Genomic DNA, 20,878 nt, shown 5'->3' with positions numbered 1-20,878 from the left:
TTCATCTTTTTAAATTGTTGTACAAGAAAGCTAAAAAGCAGTACCGCCGAGTAGTTCTCCACTTCTATGGAATTCCACAATGCCATTGGCAAGCAGCTACCTTAAAAACCCCCTAGATTGTCCCTTGCCAGATTGTGCTGCTGGATAGTTCTCAGTAGATATTATGGGGTGGTGAAATCTCTATGGTTAGATGGACAAGCCAGTGATTTTAAGCTAAGCAGAGTGTACATTGGTATATGGAAGGGTTCCAGCCTAGTATCCTATTGGTTGCCGAATCCAATGCAAAAGTGTTGGCACTTATTAGTTGACATGGTTCTTTCCCAGAGATATTCTTTTGCTTAAATTCTTTAACCTTGTCAAAGATTAAATTTGTATTACTATGATAAACCAATACATACACATCATCAATAGATCTTAATTTCTTCAATAAATTCTCCCGCCCCATACCTAAAAGCTTTTTATTTTTTTTGAAAAAACAGATCATGGTTGACTTTGGCTTGTCTGAACCGGAGCTACTGTATGAACAGTAGTAAATAAGACCCTTTTATAACACTTGCCTGTAAAAGTAAAAGTAAAATCCACATAAAAATCTGTTTTTATTTTCTTGTACATGACACATGAGTTGTCGAGTCAGCAATAAAAAACAAAAACAACAACAAAAATTGGAAACCCCCCCTTCCAATATACCCCCTCAAAAAAAATGAATGATACCGATCATGGGCAAACTTTTCTAAAAAGCAACAAAACATAGAATAGTAATACAACCACATAACACATGAAATCGCACATCTAACTGAACACTGCCAAATGAATACTGGCAACACTGTCAATATGCATTTTAAGAGAGCGGTTTTTATTTTAGGACCAATCTGTTATTTGCCGGTAACAAGCGTGTTTGGTTTCTGATTAGCACGCAATTTATTTTGTATTTCTTGTTATCCTAAACAAACAAGTGGATGTGCATTTTGTTTAGGGCATTCATATCTTAAGGCATTTTGTATAATCTTTAAACTGGAATTATAAAACCAACATTCTGTTCTTGCGGCTGAAAGGCACACATGGTGATCCTTATTCTTCTCCTGCCATAAAGGCACCTACTGTTTCATTCTTGACATCAACTTGGAGTACGTGGGCACTGAACAAAAAATGATAAAAAACATAACAAATAAATATATAGACAATAATATTGTATAATATATTGCAAATGATTGTTTTTGGTTTTTGTCCAATCTTGAAATTGACAGGGACAATTTCACTCTTCCCCCCAAAAATAGTGGCCTAGATTCAAGTTCTTCTAATTCAGTTCTATTTTTTCCCCATTGCCTTCAATAGAGTTTTCATGGGATAAACAGTGAGATAGGTTTTTTGCACTGAATTATTGTGTGTGGCTCCATGGGAAATCTGGAACTGAATTAAACTGAATAAATGATAATCTTTTTGCATCAATTTAAATCTGACCCAATTTGTGCATAATAATATGTAGCAGTTAATAATCAGTACAGTACTACCTATGCTTTACACTTAAATTCTGCTGCATTCAAGAAAATCTCATGTATATTAATTAAATTAAATATGTTTAATACATACTAATTTATATATTATGACATGTACCAAAATGGTTTCTCACATGAAAACTTGAGAAACAAGTTTGCGGAGAAAAAAATGATTCTCGTAATTCAGGGTGACTTTCTCGCCCATAGACTGCAATAGAGTTTTCATGTGATAAACAGAGAAATACATTTGCATCTGGCTCTATAGGACAATGTGGAATTGAGTTCGGAGATAAGCTATCCTCATCAAATTGAACCTGGCCCAATATCTTAATTAGACAAAGGCATGAGTAAAGCTGGCTAAACACTGGAAGATCCGCTCGTTTGGTGAGGTTGCCAAATAAGTGGATCTTTCCCTGACACAACCACCTTGGGTTGAGCCGTATCTGACTAATATAATCATTAAGCCTGAGGGCCAAACAATCAAATCACATTAATAACGTGCTGTTGGAGGGGAGGGCTGCATCAATTAGCCAATGCTTTCCTCTGCCTAACAGGATTTTGAAACGTGCCGAATTAACATCTGCCTGACTTTCGGCCTAATTTCATTAGGCCTTCTGAGGGGCCCCATACATGGGACAATAAGCTACGACTTGGTCCATTACTTCAGTTCTGTAGCACTCTTCTCTGCCTCTGCCTTTCATCTACCACCACTTAATCACTCATTTATAAAAAATGTACCTTTATCACATGAAAACTCAACAGAACTCTATGGGGAAATGTGAAATTAGGTGTTTCTCATCAAATTGAATCTGGGCCATGGTTTGGCCCTTCATATCCCAGAGGTGAACTGTATTGTACTGGCACACATTGGGCCAGATGAAATTTAATGAGAAAACATCCTAATTTAATTTCAGATTTCCCTATTGGCTTATATTGAGTTTCCATGAGATAAACCATGAGATGGTGGTGTTTACTGGTCATCTGTTTGAAACTAAAAGCCTGATTGGTTGTTATGATTACGAAACCTGGACTTTGTATTACATTATGGACCAAATTAAATTGGATCAGAAAGACTTATTACCTAATTCAATTCTAGATTTTCCCATAGACTTCAGTTGAGTTTCATGTGATAATCCATGGGATAGGCTTTTCTCATCAAACTGAATGTGGCCAATATTACATAATAAAGTTTGTATTACATTTTCCAGTCATGTGATAGCACTTTATAGTGCTAATGCATATTTCAATTAACCAGCTTTTTGTGCTTTCCATGACTGCCAAGGGCTGCTAGTTCTGAAAACATCTCGATTAGTCTCTGACAGAAAGAATTACAGGTTTGGCCTGAATGGGCTAAATATATGGGCTATCTGGCAGACATACTGACATCTTGAAAACAAAAGATAATAATAAAAATACTGTAATTTCATAGGTATCAAAAATCTACAAAAAGTGTTTACCTAATCGGGCACTTCTCTGGGAAATCTGTAAAAACAAAAAAGACATCAGTTAGTTCAGACCCGTTTATGGAGGTAGGAAATAATGACAAGCTGCTATGTGATTGATGGCTTGGGGCTATTCATCGCTGTGGTCTGGGAAAGAATTTGAAAAGTCAATAATGAAAAGGGCTACAAGTGGTGAGGAGCTAAAATGCTAAATGCCTCAAACCTCCAGGCCCTACTGTAAACACCATCACAATGGCTGCAGTGTAGTAAGTGTGTTTACACTTTATGTACAGTTGCGATTGTTTGCTTTGGTCTACACATTCTTTGCTGGATTTTATTGCTCTCCAAACAAGAAGCCAGTCAAGGAGCCAAACTGTAGTACTGAATGGATGGGAAATCCACAGGTATTTACAGAAGTAAGATGATGTCTAATAAGCAAACAGCAATTAATAAGTTTCCTTTCTTCCCCTTCTAAAAGCACATGGCTAGATGTCCTGGTTTTGCAATTCTTACTAGGCACAGAATGCCAAAGTCTAGGGTACTGCCTACTGATTTTGCCATTACTCTAATTCTGCACAGCACAAAGCATATAGAAGTTAGATTCCATTTCTAAAGGAAAAAAATAGAAACTTTGCTATGGATGCCAACATCATACCAAATGTTCTTTAACTTCTTTAACAAATGTTCTTTCACAAATCAGTTGGTTTCTAGGGCTGAGGTTGAATTAACTCTGTTTAAAGAGCATGGCTGCATGTTGCATCTGTTGTAACCAGGCTTATGCAAGGTGCTGTAAGTACCTGTAGTCTACATACAGACTGTGGGGTATTTTAAGTATACATGCATACCAAGGTATCTCAGGTAGCAGGCAGACCTCACATATCATTGCATTGTAAGGGGTGCCATGGAGGAATCCCGTTCAGGGTCGCACTGGACCGTTGGGACACTGGGAAAAAACCCTGGTGGGTCCCGCCAACCCAGACCAGATCCCCACTGACCCCCCTCCCCCATAGCACCTAGGTAAGTATGAGCTATATGTGCTGGGGCAGGGGGGAGGTTGGCAGTCAGGCGGTGGAGGCCTCTGGGGTTTGGCAGCCCCGGTTGGCCCCACACTCCCCTACATTTTGAGCCACTGCCAAAGGAACAACTGGTGCAGAGCACATGTACATTAGGGATGTAGCGAACCTCAAAAAAAAAGTTTGCGAACCTGTTCGCGAACTTCCGCCGAAAATTGCGAATATTCGCGAACTTTGCGAACCCCATAGACTTCAATGGGAAGGCGAACTTTAAAACCTAGAAAAGCCATTTCTGGCCAGAAAACTGATTTTAAAGTTGTTTAAAGGGTGCCACGACCTGGACAGTGGCATGCAGGAGGGGGATCAAGGGCAAAAACTTCTCTGAAAAATTGACACACGCCGTTTTTCGAAATGATCGGTAATTTTGCGACTTTTTCGTAATTTCCGGCGCTTTCGTAAAGTTATCGTAAGTTTTGCGACTTTTTCGGAGCAGTCGTACCGTTATCGTAAGTTTTGCGACTTTTTTTGAGCATTCGTAACGTTATCGTAAGTTTTGCGACTTTTTCGGAGCATTCGTAACGTCATCGTAAGTTTTGCGACTTTTTCGGAGCATTCGTAACGTTATCGTAAGTTTTGCGACTTTTTCGGAGCATTCGTAACGTTATCGTAAGTTTTGCGATTTTTTCGGTGCCGGCGAACCCAAATTGCGAACATCACGAAAAGTTCGCGAATTTGCGGACTTGCGAACACCCGATGTTCGCGCGAATTAGTTCGCCGGCGAACAGTTCGCTACATCTCTAATGTACATTGCACAGTAGGCACATGAGCTAGGTGTATGTAGATATTGGCACAAACTGAATAACTTTTTTTCTCTTTTTTGCAACAGTGGTTTAATGTGACTTATGCATGTCAGGAAATGCAGGAAATAACAGAAAATGTGCATGAGTGGGACGCAGGTCCTTTTCAAGCCCCCATCTTGCCCAGCCTACCCCCCGCAGTTACATGGTTTGCTATATGGTATTTATGCCACAGAAACCATTAGAACTATTATACACCTCACCAACAATGAATATGCAGGTTTAAAAAGTTTACAAAGGAAAGTATTATATTATCCCCATTGGCCACATTTTCACTCCAGTCTCTACAGGTCACTATTTTTATTTTCCCTTCGTAACCACTATTGGAGCTATATAAATATTTTCCTTTTTTTAAGTGTTTTACTGGCTCCCTTTTGCAGGTTTAGTCTTGCCGAAGTTGCCATTGTCGCAGGCCTGCCCAGCCTCAGTTATTGCTTCTTATAACCCTCTTAAGGGGAAATGTAATAAAAGTTGTTAATGGAAAAAAATCTGAGAAATGCAAACAATTTTTCCTTTGGCTGTATTTCGTTGTACTTTTTGTGAACCCATAATCTGTGCCAGTGTATGAAACAGAACCATGGTACTAAGTAAAGTTCTGGAAAAAAATAAAGAGTGCAGAAGCCTTGCATTTAATTATTATCAGAATCAGTAATAAATTGATTCCAGCCAAGGCACTAACTACTAAGACTTTGTATGGTTTCTCTACATTTCTGGTTCCCCCCCACACTCCAAAAACATATAGGAAAGTTAACTGGTTCTTGATAAAATAAAACATATTATGCATGATAGACAGCTAAGATTGTCCACTAGGGGAGGGACTGATATGAAAGAGAAAAGAAAATCTCTGTAAAGCTCTCAGAATAGGTCAGCACTATATAAATAAAGAATAAATAAATACAGAACAAAGCCAATGCCTAATGCTATAAGAGGCTCATTCTCTGCCTGAGTTGGTGAATTTTGGCTGCAAAACGCAGTGCCAAAATCCAATCTGTGTGCCTGCACGTGGGCCAACACAGTGGCTCTGGCTCAGGCCACAGGGAGAAGCTAATGCCAGCATGCTGATTCCCACTCAGGGGCTGATTCCCACCCTGCAATTATGTGAAGACCAAGAATCAGCCCTGTCTAGCATTAAGCTGGCCATACACACACCAATATTATCATATGAAACCTCGCTTGGAACATAATTTAATGTGTCTATGGCAGATCATCGAATCGACCAATATCGCAAAGACTGCGGATATCGGTTGTCTCAGGTAAAAAGACTTTGATTGGGGTGCCGTTGAAGGAAACCAAGCAAAATCTACATTTGGGGCTGAATCAGCACGTGGAGGTTGAAATTCTATTGTTTCTACCTCCATATCTGAAGATTCAGCCCTGAACGTCAATAGGGGAAATGAACGACCTTCGTTGCTACATGTATTGCCACCTTTAACCTATAAGCAACCATACAGTATTACAACCATTAAATATCATCAGTGATTCACTTTTGGTTGGTGAAAAAAACAGCATATTTGAATCTAATATATAGTCTTGTAAGTAACATGAAATTTACCTTGGAATATGCAGGGGCTTGCTTTATAATTTCCAGGCCAGAGTCTGACATCAAATCCCCTCTTTCTTGAGTTTTAGCTGACAATGAATATTACAGATATTAATTATTCAGTCCATGGCTGAATACAAATAGGCAAAGAGATGTGCGGATTAGTAAAGTGTTTATCAAACCTTCACACACTTGGAGGCTGTCTACTAATGCAAATGTTTGTAATGGGTCTAGAAGCCCACAGAATCCAATCAGAAGATGACTGGTTGCGATAGGCTAGACTTATTGCAAACTTCGTGACATTGACCATGAACCAGACAGTATCTGAATTTATGCAAGAATTTTTACAAATTTATGGTAGTATTCACCAGCAAAGGTAACAGATATTGGGGTTAAACTATACAATGTTCCATTTATAACAGAAAATGTTTTAATATGCACATGGCTAAATCCAGTGTATCATTCAGTGTTTTGTATATTGTGCAAACTCCTGTGCATACAACTAAGTGCTATGTGCTTTTGTTAACAACAATAACTGTTTGTTATTTAATTGCTCAGCTGTCTGGACATATATGGCACCTGTAATAGCCAATTTAAATAGGCCATCAATGTAATATGCCCCTTATTGGCTTGTGAATGGGGCACTGGCAGACATGGAAGTCAGAGGAACCATCTTTAATCAGGTTATTTCAACGTCATACCTTGAATTGGAGTTTATTTGGACACTATTGTACAGCCAGTGGTGCAATCCTGACTTATCTCAAGGATACCTTAAGGGTCTATCACTGGATGTTTCTATTTTATATATACAGGTATCGGACCCCTTATCCGGAAACCCATTATCCAGAAAGTTCCGAATTACGGAAAGCCTGTCTCCCATAGACTCAATTATAAGCAAATAATTCAGAATTTTAAAACTGATTTGCTTTTTCTATGTAGAAATAAAACTGTACCTTGTAATGGATCCCAACTAATATATAAATAATCCTTATTGGATGCAAAACAATCCTATTGGGTTTAATTAATGTTTTATTGATTTTTTAGTAGACTTAAGGTATTGAGATCCAAATAACGTAAAGACCCCTTATCCGGAATACCCTTGGTCCCGAGCATTCTGGATAATGGGTCCTATACCTGTATACATACGAAACAGATTCAACATAATTTCATTTCTGCTTACCTGGTGGATGTAAAAAGGTTCTAACAGCATGAATGACTCCATTTGTTGCCATCATATCAGCTTCAGAAATAGGCACTTTGTTTATATGCATTGTGGCATTTTTCTACGAAAAACAATCAATAAATAAACATTTAGACCCTGCCATTACCATGTCTTTCTTAGGTTTTCCATGAACCTACCCCTCCTTATCTTACTGCTATTTACAAACTGCTATCTTTTAAGGGTGGCAGAATTTCAGCTGATTGACCTTTTGGTAAATGAGCCCCATTTCCTGCACTTGGGCCATGCTCCTGTAATTCTGATTGACTTCCATTTGTGCAGTTATTACATGTAAGTTCTGCATAGTATTTATTGCTATATTTAAGATTGTACGCTCAAAGGAGCAGTATTTCTCTATAACCTAAATATAACATGTATATCCTATATAACATGTAATCTGTACATTTGGGGGCCAATTTATAATGAAAAACGGTGACAAAATTTGCCACACATCACCAGGCTTCGCCCTGTAAAAACTAGTGTAAAATAGGTGTCATTTTTTATGCGTTTCTTCCATGTTAATAATGATATATGAATGAATGAATGTTGTGATAGCTGATGTGAAACTAGTGTCCAGCTGCCACCCTGAGCATCTGTGTACCAGATGGAGAAATAAGGCTTACCAGCCCCACTATATATCTATACTGTATATTAATAGAGCTTGTGGAACTTACAGAAGTGGCTTCAAGTTTTTCACCCTGCAGTGATTTTAAGCGTACGAGTTGGCTGACTGCTCCACTGACCAGGATCTCATCACCAATGTGATACTTCAAAAGGTTGCTAAGATCTTTGGCATTACCTTGTGAGAAAGAAAAGAATAATGTGAGTAAAAGTATTTAGAGAGATAAAAAAAGAACTTTTACCCCTTTAATAAATAATACAGTTGTAGGTATTTACCAGTGATCCCCAACCAGTGGCTCATGAGCAACATGTTGCTCCCCAACCCCTTGGATGTTGCTCCCAGTGGCATCAAAGCAGGTGCTTATTTTTGAATTTCTGGTAAGAAGGCAAGTTTTGGTTGCATAAAACCCAATGCAATGCTATAGGCTGCCAGTCCACATAGGGGCTATTAAGTAACCAATTATAGCTCTTATTGGCTCCCCCAGGAATCTTTTTCATGCTTGTGCTGCTCCATAACACTCCATATAAATGTGGCTCACTGGTATTAAAGATTGGGGATCCCTGGTATACACTGTCATGGGCAGTGAATAATCTGTAGATGAACATTTCACTGACTAACTTCTAACCACAGAGGGTGCAGGGATATGACCACAAGTGGTGCCTGGGACCTAACAGGGCTCTTTAGACACAATTAGATAAATCATGTGTTGTCAGAGATTAACAAGACACATTGCACTCTACTTATTTTTGCTGTTCTGTTGGGTTGTATTCTATTAATTTCAGTAGTATAGCATTTCCCACTCATATGTTTATAGATAAATATGGAGGAAAGAAATGTCCAATGTAAAAAAAGCCCTGGTATTTTAAACATAAAGGCAACGTCAAGCAGCAATTCCCAGGATTTTGTAATTTGTATGAGTCTCAGTTAAGTCTCAGGTGGAAGGGCATCAAAAAGATCGTTGTGTCCTTTGAGTGCATGTCTAAAGGATCCCTGCATTTGTGCCATGCCCCGAAATATTGTTAGGATACAACCAAGGCTTACCTGAGATATACTCTATTGACTTGCTGCCTCTTACATAAAACCATAAATGCACTATTCATACCTAGAAGTTTGTTAAGTTCCCCTCTTGGAAGGGCACGGAAAGCCTCATCTGTTGGGGCAAATACAGTGAAAGTGCCTTCTCTGTTTAATGTCTCTGTGAGTCCCGCAGACTGGATAGCAGCTACCAACATGCTGCAAATATAAAAGTGAAAGTGAAATGACATGACAACTTCTCCTAAAAATAATCCCATAAACATGGAGAGAACAGTGACTGAAATTAGAGAGAAACACATTCACCTTGATTTTCAATATCAAAAGTTTTCAAAAAGTGGGGCTGGGCCCAGATGGGATGGCATAGCCTGAAGGTAGATTAAGTTGTTATTTGGGGTAAATCATTATATGCTTTCATTGGTGTTTCTTTTAAACCCAACCTGTAGGGTAGTTAGAAGAAATGCTGAGGGATTAAGTTGTCTTTTGCAATCCGTAACATTGTGTTACATTACATTAACATTTATTTATAAAGCGCAAACATATTCCGCAGCGCTGTGTTTGTGAGTATATGGTTGAGAGGGGGAGCACTGTGTTGGACCCTTACCTTACAGTATATATTTTACACACTTTCCCTGCTGATTGGTAACAGGATTTGAAATTCTTGCTAATTATACCACTGGTGATACACTATGGGAGTTTTCCCTTTCCCTTTCTGGTTGGTTTGTATGAATCTGAATCTGAAGTTTCTGCACAACTGGGACCTGCCTTCTTTTGGATTTGAGTTCAGGGCAAAACCTGTATTCTTTTATCACTGCTCTAATAATTAGCAGGTTTCCCAGTCTCTACCCCCGTACTGCTGAGGGGTTTGCCTGACAACAAGCAGGTGAGCACCAGGAGAATAGTGTAGTATAATCATCACCTGAAAAGATATCGATACAAATGGGTTACAAATAGTATCCATTAACACTACCTGAAACGATTGTCAGCTTTCAGAACATCCATGACATTTCCTGTGGGTGGAGTTAGCAGCTTGTCCACAATAAACAAGGTACCGTATCTTCCCTTCTTGTCATGAGCATCTATACAGCTGTTTTCAATGCAAAGAGCCTGCAAACAGTGGAGCCATAATTATATTAAAATGTCTTGGACAGCAGACTAGAACATATATTGCAGGGGTGCACTGAAACCATTAGTCAAATACAGAATCCTTCACAAAAAACTTGATGAATACTGAATGTAATCTGAACTCTAATTTAAATATACAGATTTGAGGATAACTAATAAAATGCATCAATTGTAAACAAAAAGTGGTCAGTTTCAGTTGATTAGAGCTTTAAAGGGGTTCAGATTCAGTTTAGTTGAACACTTATCCGATCCTGAAAAAAGTGATACAGTTCTGCCAAATCCTCAACTAAACTGTGATTTTGGTCACTTATCTACTGTAATATGATTAAAAAGAATCAGCTGAGAGATAGATGCAGCAAAATTGTCGGATCTTTATACAGTGTGGCTAGTAACCATTGACAACCAATGAGATGCTTTCAAACTGCATTCCAGTAAATGTTACCTGGTAATTGGGCGATCTGGGTTTCTAAAATTGGTGCAAACATTACACTTGTTATTATGAAAAGCTGCATGCTAATAAAAACATTGGGAGTAATGTAAAATAAAAAGGACCATATCTAGCCACCAACCAAGTGTTTGCTTTCATACAAGTGACTAGTAAATGCTGCCTACTGCCTACTTGTTGCTATTGGTTACTAGACCTGGTGCAGTCTTTGTGACTTTTGTAACACTCCCCCCTTAATGTGTGCAATATATACCTAATTGAAATAGAATTTGAAGTGACATTAAAAATTTGGCCTTACATTGCGGTACACAAAAACACGAAGTTTCTTTCCACCAACTGTTTCCAGGACTTGCCCATGATAAAGGTACTTGGAGGAAAGCGTTTCTTTAATAATGTGGTTTTGAAGTAAATTTGTCAGGTCTCTGTTAACGCTGGGGGTGCGATCTGAAAAAAAAAAGTTAGTTGGTATACACACAGTTTTAGATAAAAGAAATAGCAGTTAGTCACACAACTACAGAGGCAAGTTATCTCATATACAGTATATTGTGCATATACTGGAGTTGGACTGGGTTGGAGGGGCACTGGGACAGAACCCAGTGGCCCCATCTGCCAGACCTGCTGCTTACTGTGCTGGGAGATAGTGAGCCCCTTACACCCCAGTCCAACACATCCCTAACTAATCTCCATCTCCTTTATTCCAGTGCAAAGTGCAAAAACCCTGGCCCCCAGGCAGAAGACTAACGCTATAGAGAAAAAAGTTTTCCTAATAATTTTTTTTAAACTAGAAAATGCTACCTGCTAATTGGTTGCTGTAATAGACCAGTAGCAAACGTGCTGCTTTGATAACATTACTTTACATAAGTACTATGCAGAAGATGAAATGTCATTGAAAAGGCACTGTCAGACAGTTGGATCAATTATGCATTTAGATGATAGGTCAGTAATCTTGTGGAACATTAGTGATGATGTCCCAAGGCCTGTTATTTACTGTAAATGACTGAAGTTTTACTCTTAACACAGCTCTCAATGGAGTATCCATCAATGGCTACCTGGTATTGTAGTGTTACCCAAAGGCACCCAATTCAGTGCATCTATCACTAGCCAGAAGTCTGTTATATATATTATATATAATATATATTATATATAATATAAATGAGGATGATCTCCAATACATTAAGAACAAACCTTTAAAAGCATTGTTGTGTGCAGCAATGACAGTCACGCGCTCATTTACAGCAAGGTGGGAACCAAGGCCGGCTTGTTGGAAGAGTTCAATGACTTTAGAGGCATCGCTGTCTTTGCCCAGTTCGGATAAAGTTTTTGCTGTTAAAAAAAAAAAGCTGTTTTGTTAAATGAATTGTAACCCAATTACTAACATTAACACATATTTATAAAGCACCAACATATTCCGCAGGGCTGTATGACAGAAGGCTGCTCACATCATATGTTCAAATCACATGCAAAAACTGGTCCATATGGAAGGTAAATAGGACCCTGCTCAATAGATCAGCCTGGGAATTTTAACATGACAAAAGATTAGCTGTGACTTTAAGCAAAATCAATATGATGCAATAGAGACAGCAGAAATACCATCTGATTATTAAGGAGGCTGGAGAATTATAGACATAAAATTACAGTAATATATTCTTTTTATTTGCAGCTTGTGCTTCTGCCTCATTGAGTTTAAACAGCTGTGCAGATTTTATGAGAATTTATAGCACGCCACTATGGTCTTTGGTTGTATATTCAAAATTTATATAAACACCCTAGGGCTCATTTAAAGGACACTTTAAAGGACACCAAAATGTTAGGCACCCCCAAGTGACTTTAATCGCTTACCTTGTACCCCGGGCTGGTGCCCCTGTTAGGAGAAAAACGCATCAGCCCTGGGTACCTGTAGCGAGCGCCTCCTCCTTCCTGCTTCATTTTGCCGGGACCCCACGACCGGCCCATGCACAGTAGAGTGAAAAGCCGACTTCTCTGTTAAAGTTCCACTATTCACTCTACTGCGCATGCGAGCGAGCGAACAGGAAGGAGGAAGCGCTGCAAGTACCCCGGGCTGGTGCTGTTCTCTCCTAACAGGGACACCAGCCCAGGGTAAAAGGTAAGCAATTAAAGTCACTTGGGGGTGCCTAACATTTTAGCACCCCCAAGTGACTTTGCTTTTCCTTCTCCTTTAAGACCACAACAAAAGACCACATTGATGCCATTCATTAAAAGCTGCTTCTGACTAAACATGCTCCCTGCCCTTGTGCTTATGAGAGCCATTTTGTTAATCTGAATTGTGTGCGACTACTGATGCAGGGGATCACTTTAGTTACTTGTGCTAAAATTCAAACGCAGTTTGTGCTTGATCAGGGATCCCCAAGCTTTCATACTTGTGAGCCAAATGTAAAAAGACTTGGAGAGCAACACAAGCATCATAAAAGTTCATAGAGGTGCCAAATAAGGGCTAAGATTGGCTATTAGGCAGCTTCTATGCACACTATCAGCTTACAGGGGGCTTTATTTGGTAGTAAATCTTGTTTTTATTCAACCAAAACTTGCCCCCAAGTCAGGAATTCAAAAATAACTACCTGGTTTGGGGGCATTGAGAGCAACATCCAAGGGGTTGGGGAGCAACATGTTGCCCCCGAGCCACTGGTTGGGGATCACTGTGCTTGACCATAACTACGAATGCACTGGATAGAATGGTCAAAGCTAAACAACCAACTAGTGCAGATCATTTGTGGGCCACAACTGCAACGAACTTCCAAAAAGCTAACTCAAGTCTTTGCTTAAAATAATACCCAAAGTTTGTTCTACTGCCAGGCCAAGGCTTAGTTGTTTTTTTTGTTTAATATTTCTCATTTGTTTTATATTTTCCAGATATTAATTGCCAAAAAGAATCTGCTTTGTTTTTGGCACTGTTAAAAGTTTAAACGGAAAATGTGCAAACAATATTGACTGGCTATGTAGGACAATGGAGTGATTTAGATACTGTTGTATTATTTGTTATATTTAACCACTTGAATATAATCAACAGGAGGACTCTAGGGGTATATACTGTATTATATTATATTACCACCCTATCAGTCCCCTAGGTGATTGAAGAAAATCTCTGCTGCCTTTCAGATACTTTATTTGTCCAAGCTGTAGTTTTTTTCTCTTTACTTAACTGCTTCTAATTGTGGATTCTCCTTGGCAACTGACTGGATATGTTTGTATTGGTGCTGTCATAGACGGAATATGTTGTCTTTCAGCAATAAATGTTCCCCTCTACAACAAATGTGTTGATTACTATGATTATTAATAATTTACTGGCAATACTGGCAATATTCTAAAGTTAAATATATGTCAGCGTATTCCCTGAATCAATGTCAGAGTGGCAACTGTAACTACTTTAGGAGGAAAAGGTGATGTATATATGGAATGTATACACAGTATGCACATTTCCCCACTTTAAAGAAAGATACCCAATCCTTTATAAAATTATAGTATGAAAATACTAATTTGTTCTACCACATAAAGAAAGAAATGGCTGACTCAGCTTGACTCAAATAACACTGCCATGCCAGTACAAGATGGAAAGAAACCCCATACTTATTTTAAACCATATTGTAGGTCATAATTTCCATTTTGTTAACAGGGAGAAAGAACATTAGTGCTTCTCTTTATTTTATTCTTCTGCAGGTGGTCAGAGCTGGGCAAAGTAAATCAATTTAAATGAAGGTGCTTTTAGACCACATCTATGAGTCATTAAGATCATAGACAATAGTTGGAAAGCTTCCATATAAACCAATTATAAAACGGGAAAATAACCGTACCTGCATCTGGGATCAACAATTCGTCAATGAAATGAACAACACCGTTAGTAGCTAAAATGTCTTTTCGGGAAATGATTGGTTTTCCATTCAGTGTGAGGTCTTCACCCGTGCAGCCGACTTCTATAGATGTGCCCTCAAGTGTCTCCATGGATGATCCAGCTATGATTGCTTCAGAGCACTGGGCATTGTTTAAAATGTGGTGGTGCAACAGATCTATATATAGAGAATGGGAAATAAAAAAAAAAAGATGAAAAAATATCACCGTTTGTTCTTAGAATGTAGCAAAATAGACACACCATGTTCCCAACATTGTTTAGCAGTATATGTTTTCATAACAAGAAAAGCGAGATAATTATTTTGTTCATTTCTTTTCTTAGCAGTTTATGTCCCGTTCCACTCCCCAGTTATGGAATCATTATTTAAGCAGAGACTCTAAGACATTTGCCATGGATTCCTTTTCAGTCTGTTACACCCACATAACTATTATTCTTTTTCCATTTTCAGGAAATCGAGCAATTTTATTGCAGTAGGCTTTCTGATATAGTAATATCCCAAACTCCCACTCTGTACATTTCCAGATCACTGATTGCTTTTCTGTTTCCTCTAGGATGTTATAATGCTACCTAAACGTAGGTTTTACTGGGCTAACAGCATCACCCAGGCCACTTACATTCATCCTGATTCCATAATATTGCTGTTTTTTATCAAAACAAATTTACCCATTACTCAATTTAGAAGCAACCAAATACTTTAAATGATTCCTGTCATTCTAGTCAACAACCTTACTTTCATTCTGTTTCAAAATCAAACGCTCCCCCGTTGACTCCTTTTAAACATGAATGTCCAATGCTGTGAATAAATGCCTATACTAAATGTTATTCTGTCCTCTTAACCAAAGCCATGCCAGTTTCTGACTTCACTGTTTATAGAACAAGATTTCCTCTGTATACCTTACCATGATGTATTAGTAACTCGCCCTTCCTTCAAACCTAAAAAAGTTCTCCGCAATCCAGCCTGTTTATTAATCCCTCGCTGACTCCCCATTGCCAACATAATGATTAATGGAAATTTCCTTACTGTACAACAGCCCAAAATCATTGTAAAGGACCATACGTATTGCAATACTAAAGTTCCAAAGTTTCTTATATCATTTGTATTACACAGATAGAAATGTTACTTTTCCAACAATCTGAACATAAATTCAGCAAGGAACGTGAATGGTCTTTCAGTGCCCTTAGTACATTCATTAGTTGTATTAGATCAGTTAACAATTCTTGATACAATCCAATCCAGTCCAATGAAATGTCTACATTTTATACTAACCTTTTAGAGCCTCTGGGTCTCCCAAGATTCTGTTCAAAGTTTCTGGAGGAATTTTTTCAAAGGCTTCGTTGGTCGGAGCTAAAAGTGTGTATTGTTTGTTCAGACTCTCTAACAGGGTGTTAAGGCCAGAAGCAGCGACAGCAGTCTATAAACAAAAGTTACATTCGTGAATGAAAATAAGATGAGGAAAATTATGTCAGTCATCTTAAATAAGGTAAACCATTACAGGTATGGGATCTGTTATCCGGAAACCTGTCATCCATAAAGTTTAGAATTACGGGAAGGCCATTTTAATTAAATAACTGACAATTAAAAAAAAAGATTTCTATGTAATAATTAAACAGTGGCTTCTACTTGATTCTAAGACTCAATTAATCCTTAGGGGGGCAAAACAATCCTATTGGTTTTTTTTTTTTGTTTAAATGATTTTTAATTGATTTAAGGTAAGGAGATCCAAATTCCGGAAAGACCGTTTAGCCAGAAAACACCAGGTCCTGAGCATCCTGGATAACATGTCCTATATCTGTTAGGCCTTTGGGATTTGTTACCCCAGACCAGCCACAATAACAACAGATTTGGAAAGTTATTTAAAGAGGATTTAACCGATATCTAGAAAAAATTGTGAATACTTTTTCCTGGAATCGATCTAATTAATCTGATTCATTCTAAATTGATATTTGGGTTAATAAATTGATTGTAAAAGATCAGTCAGAACTGATTGTTCCATAACAGCCATTAGTAAATCAGCCTGACAATGTATATAATTTCTAATTGTAGTTGTGCACTTTAAATTGACTTTATTTCTTCCTATATGAGATGGAATAGTGACTAATACATTTTTGCCGACTAAGGATTTGATTATTGTGCAGTAAAGTCCAGGTTTCTGTTGGAAGTGGTTTCTGGGCCTGTGCCATTCTAAAGTGTGGCTCGTACTGTGCATATTTTCCAACGGGTCTGCTCCAGCAGTAATCTGAACCGGTTAACCATTGTTCCTGCCAGCTATGCTCCTTAAGGACGCAGTACAGTCCACTAAGCATTTGTTAGGTCTGTAAAGTTTTATTAGAATTTGATATTCAGTTAAAGTTTGTAAAGCTAACTCAACTTTAAATGGATCCTAAAAATGTATACGTTATATAATACCGTGGCCCCTATTTGTAACTCTTTTAATCCAAAAAGTAGTTATGATTAACTGGTCTAGTGCAGACTGAATCACAACAGCACACATCTTGTTGGGGGTGTTATATTACATTAGTTTATGCTGTTTAGTAGTCTGTAATGGTGATGCACTGTAGAACATATTGTGGTTCAAACTGTTACTCATTTGGGGTACAGGAATGGCTGGAGGCAATGGGCAATGTTACTGAGTTATTTGGAGTAGGATTTTCCATGAAGACAGCACTCAACCCCTTGCTCTAACATTTGCGTAGTCTGTTTCCTAAACAGCAATTTAAATTTTCAAAAAAAAACCCAAAGAAATGTGATTTGATCATATAAGTATATATTTCTAACATGTTTACTGTAGCGTACTGCATTGGAGAAGTGTTTCAAAGTTTTTCCTTGTCAGATTTATGTTTTATGTACAGACAGATATATTTGCATTAACATTTTATTTTCACAAACATTGTAAGACACAATGGCATAATGATTTACTTGAAATACTTAATGCACAGAGAAATAAAATGGATAGTATAGACTTACTCTGAGTGTTTCAAGGCTTTCCTCTGTTTCAACCACTTGGTTGATGTCGTTTGTTACGGCTGTGATTACTTTGTCAATAACATGGACTACGCCATTAGTGGCATGGTGGTCAGCCTTTATCAGTCTGGCACAATTTACTGTTACAATCTTTGGAAAGAAAAGGGGGCTTGGTTTTAGTTGGAAAAACAAATTAAATGCATACAGCTTATGTAAAATACCTACCACATGACTAAATAGCTAGATCAAATGGTATTTCTCAGCAGATATATTTAATACCATGGCCAGAGGGCTAAAACTGCTAGGTGCAAAAACTATGCCCATTAAAATACCATACAAATCGCATCACTTTGAGCTCATCTATACTTGGTTCAAGCACCAACTTTGCCAAAAAAAAAAATTAGTAGGATAATATCAGCATTTTAAACAATTTTTACAGCTCTCTGTCCATCCAACCAACCCCAAAACAATGACAACCTTAGGTGAAGCAGATCTAAGTACAGGTTATGATGGCACAAAGGACACAAGGTTTACTTACTCCATTGGGATAGTGGTGCACATGAATATCAAGGTTTTGGTACATCGAAGGGAAAGTTACTCCATGTTTCAGCTCATCAGTAAGAAGACGCCTGTTGACCATATGATAGCGAAGAGCGTTCAGAAGCTCAATATTAACATTACTCACTAAAGCATCCAAAATTTCCTGTAAGACAGCAATAAACATGTCGAGTTGTGGTTGTTTAAACTACCCAGATGTCTTTTTATCTTTAAACATTCTCCCTTCTTGTATGTAACAATATGTGTTTTACCCACAACCACAATGTTGTATACTCACAGCTGGAAGGGCAGCCCATGCTTCATTGCTTGGTGCAAAGATAGTAAAACTCCCAGGTCCCTCGATTTCTGGTCTCAAGTTTGCTCTGTCTGAATATAACTGTGTGGTAGCCGCTCCAACTACTCCAAGAGTTTCATAAATGTTTGAAAGTGGAAGAGCTATGAGAAAAGCATTAAGAAAGGTAACAGCGTTACGGGTGTGTTGTTTGCAAGTATAGATTCTTACCAATCAAAGTTAGGAATGATTAAACTGGAGAAGAGGTGCTTCAGAGGGAATATGATAAGCATGTATAAATATATAAGGAGACCATACAATACATGAGAAAATGTTTTTTTACAGTGATAACTGAAAATGGTGGGTTTCTCTCCCAGAAGTAGTTGGACTGACAGATACAAGATAGCTTTAAGAAATGGTTGGATGTCACTGAAATGAACTCAGTACAAAGTTGATCCAGGGACTGGCCTGATTGTCCTCTTGGGATAAAGAAGAAATTTATTTCCCCCCTCTGAGGCAAACTGGTGAGGCTTTAGGAAAGAGAGATATAGATTTTTGTTTCCGCCTTCTCCAAATCAACAGTTATGCAGGTTTCTCTTAGATAAAATGGATAAACTTGATGGATGTGTCTTTTTCAACCTTATCAATTTGTGTTACTATTTGGATAATAAGATTAGATATATTAGTAGCCTGGATATAATACTAAATCAGTGGTTTCCCAAATATAAGGGTTGCCAAACAAACAGAATTGGGCTGATTTGATCATTTGGCCCCCAGGAAAAAAGTGGATGCTAAGGGTAGGGAATTTGATGAGATTTTCCACCCAGTTCGAGTAATATTCAATGCTATGATTATATATTTATATAGAAGGGCAGCATTTTGGACCCATACACAGGCCAACAGACTACCTGACTAACTAACTGATATCTGCACTGATGGGCACCTCATGGCAGGCCCATCTAGGTAGGAGTTGATGATCCTTTCTATAAATATGGTGAAATGCTAGTTAAGGTTGTGAAAGAATGGAGAACAGACAGAGCATAAGGGCCATGTTTTCATTTCTCCACAAAAGTCTCCAAAAATACTTACAAAATATATTCTAGCAAATTAGTTTGGAAATGACAAGATATATCAGGCAAGGCTGAAAAGAAGGTTAAAATGACTATACCTGATCATTCAGAATGGTTATATACTGGAATTGTGTTTCTCATGGTGACTAGGGTGTAGTTGGTATATTTTTGACCAATTCTGGGACTGAAAGTAACCAGTTTGGTATCAAGGAGCAACTCTAGATCTATGACTCATTCTGAATTGGATTTTTAAAGATTCACTTTTATCTAGTAAAATCAGCTAAAATATAGAGAACATTTAGCAAGTAAGCGCTATCGGCCAGATCTCAACTTGGTTTAACTGAGTAATTCACCATGACTGGACCATCCCAGATGTGATGAGGGTGACAATATGCTATGACATAATTTGCAAAAAAAAATTTAAAAAAATGGACTCACCGGCAGGGCATCCTTTTTCTCCCGGAACCCTTTCATATCCTGGGCAGCATTCATAACTAATTATCCTAAACCAAATAATTGGATGTTACTAAAATGTGCTCATATGGTATATACATAGATACATATATAATACAGTTTCACCCAAAGAAAAATCATTTTGCAAATTTTCTGCCTTAATCAATGTCTCTAATCATCATATACTGTGTTGTGTAGTGTTAGAGCTCAATAATGGTACTGATTTTCAGCACTTCACTAAATTGTTAATTCATTGATTAACACAATATTAGGAAATAAATGTATACAAGTAAACATATTGGTATGTTTTACCAAGCAGGAATAATGGATTGAATGTGATAAATCTGATCCATAAGGTAGACATTCCTTGAGAAAGTTTACTGGGTGTCCAAAACATTGAGCAACACCACTTTTACAACTAAAAAAAGACCAGTGTTTGAAACATATATATGGTATTTCTCTCATCTTAACTGTAACTAACTCACAAAATAATTTTCCCTAATTGCTCCTTACGTCTAGAACTGCACATTTAGTAAGCAAGTGCTCAATGCAAAATATAAATTGGTGAAAATTGCCCTTTTTACCCACAATGCAATATTCTCTACAATTCCAGCATAACTGTGCTAATCAGAAACCAGCATATATATCTGAAAGCACAAAGATTTGCTCTGGGGAGCGAAATGGGTACATCTAGGTGCAAGTTGCACATAGCATGACAGAGGCAGCACGGGGCAGGACATAAGTATCCAGTTTAAATTCCAGGCCTATTATTGCCCCTAGCACTTTGTATATGTATGATAAATTAATCCTTATGTCCCTTATTAGGCACAGTACCATAAAGTAACCAGGAAGCTGTTAGGCAGAACCCATCAGCCTAGTAGTGCTTTTCTACTTTATGTACATATATGTGTATA

General features: G+C 37.9%; 1 protein-coding gene across 1 annotated transcript in view; it reads right to left on the bottom strand.

The window, feature by feature from the left end:
* Nucleotides 1–579: 579 nt before the first annotated feature.
* tgfbi (transforming growth factor beta induced) overlaps nucleotides 580–20,878 on the bottom strand; it is a 34,182-nt gene continuing 13,883 nt past the window's right edge. Inside the window, 15 exon segments of the mRNA NM_001078861.1 lie at nucleotides 580–1,135; nucleotides 2,951–2,975; nucleotides 6,358–6,434; nucleotides 7,526–7,628; nucleotides 8,239–8,363; nucleotides 9,289–9,419; nucleotides 10,189–10,325; nucleotides 11,087–11,232; nucleotides 11,974–12,111; nucleotides 14,595–14,807; nucleotides 15,918–16,062; nucleotides 17,616–17,762; nucleotides 18,151–18,315; nucleotides 18,448–18,605; nucleotides 19,950–20,014. Of these exon segments, the coding sequence (NP_001072329.1) occupies nucleotides 1,095–1,135; nucleotides 2,951–2,975; nucleotides 6,358–6,434; nucleotides 7,526–7,628; nucleotides 8,239–8,363; nucleotides 9,289–9,419; nucleotides 10,189–10,325; nucleotides 11,087–11,232; nucleotides 11,974–12,111; nucleotides 14,595–14,807; nucleotides 15,918–16,062; nucleotides 17,616–17,762; nucleotides 18,151–18,315; nucleotides 18,448–18,605; nucleotides 19,950–20,014 (1,816 nt within the window). The 3' untranslated portion in view covers nucleotides 580–1,094.

Source organism: Xenopus tropicalis, chromosome 3, assembly GCF_000004195.4.
Source record: "Xenopus tropicalis strain Nigerian chromosome 3, UCB_Xtro_10.0, whole genome shotgun sequence".
NCBI classification, from domain to species: domain Eukaryota; kingdom Metazoa; phylum Chordata; class Amphibia; order Anura; family Pipidae; genus Xenopus; species Xenopus tropicalis.
Note: the sequence above shows the minus strand (reverse complement) of the source record. Positions and strands in the feature narration are given on the sequence as shown.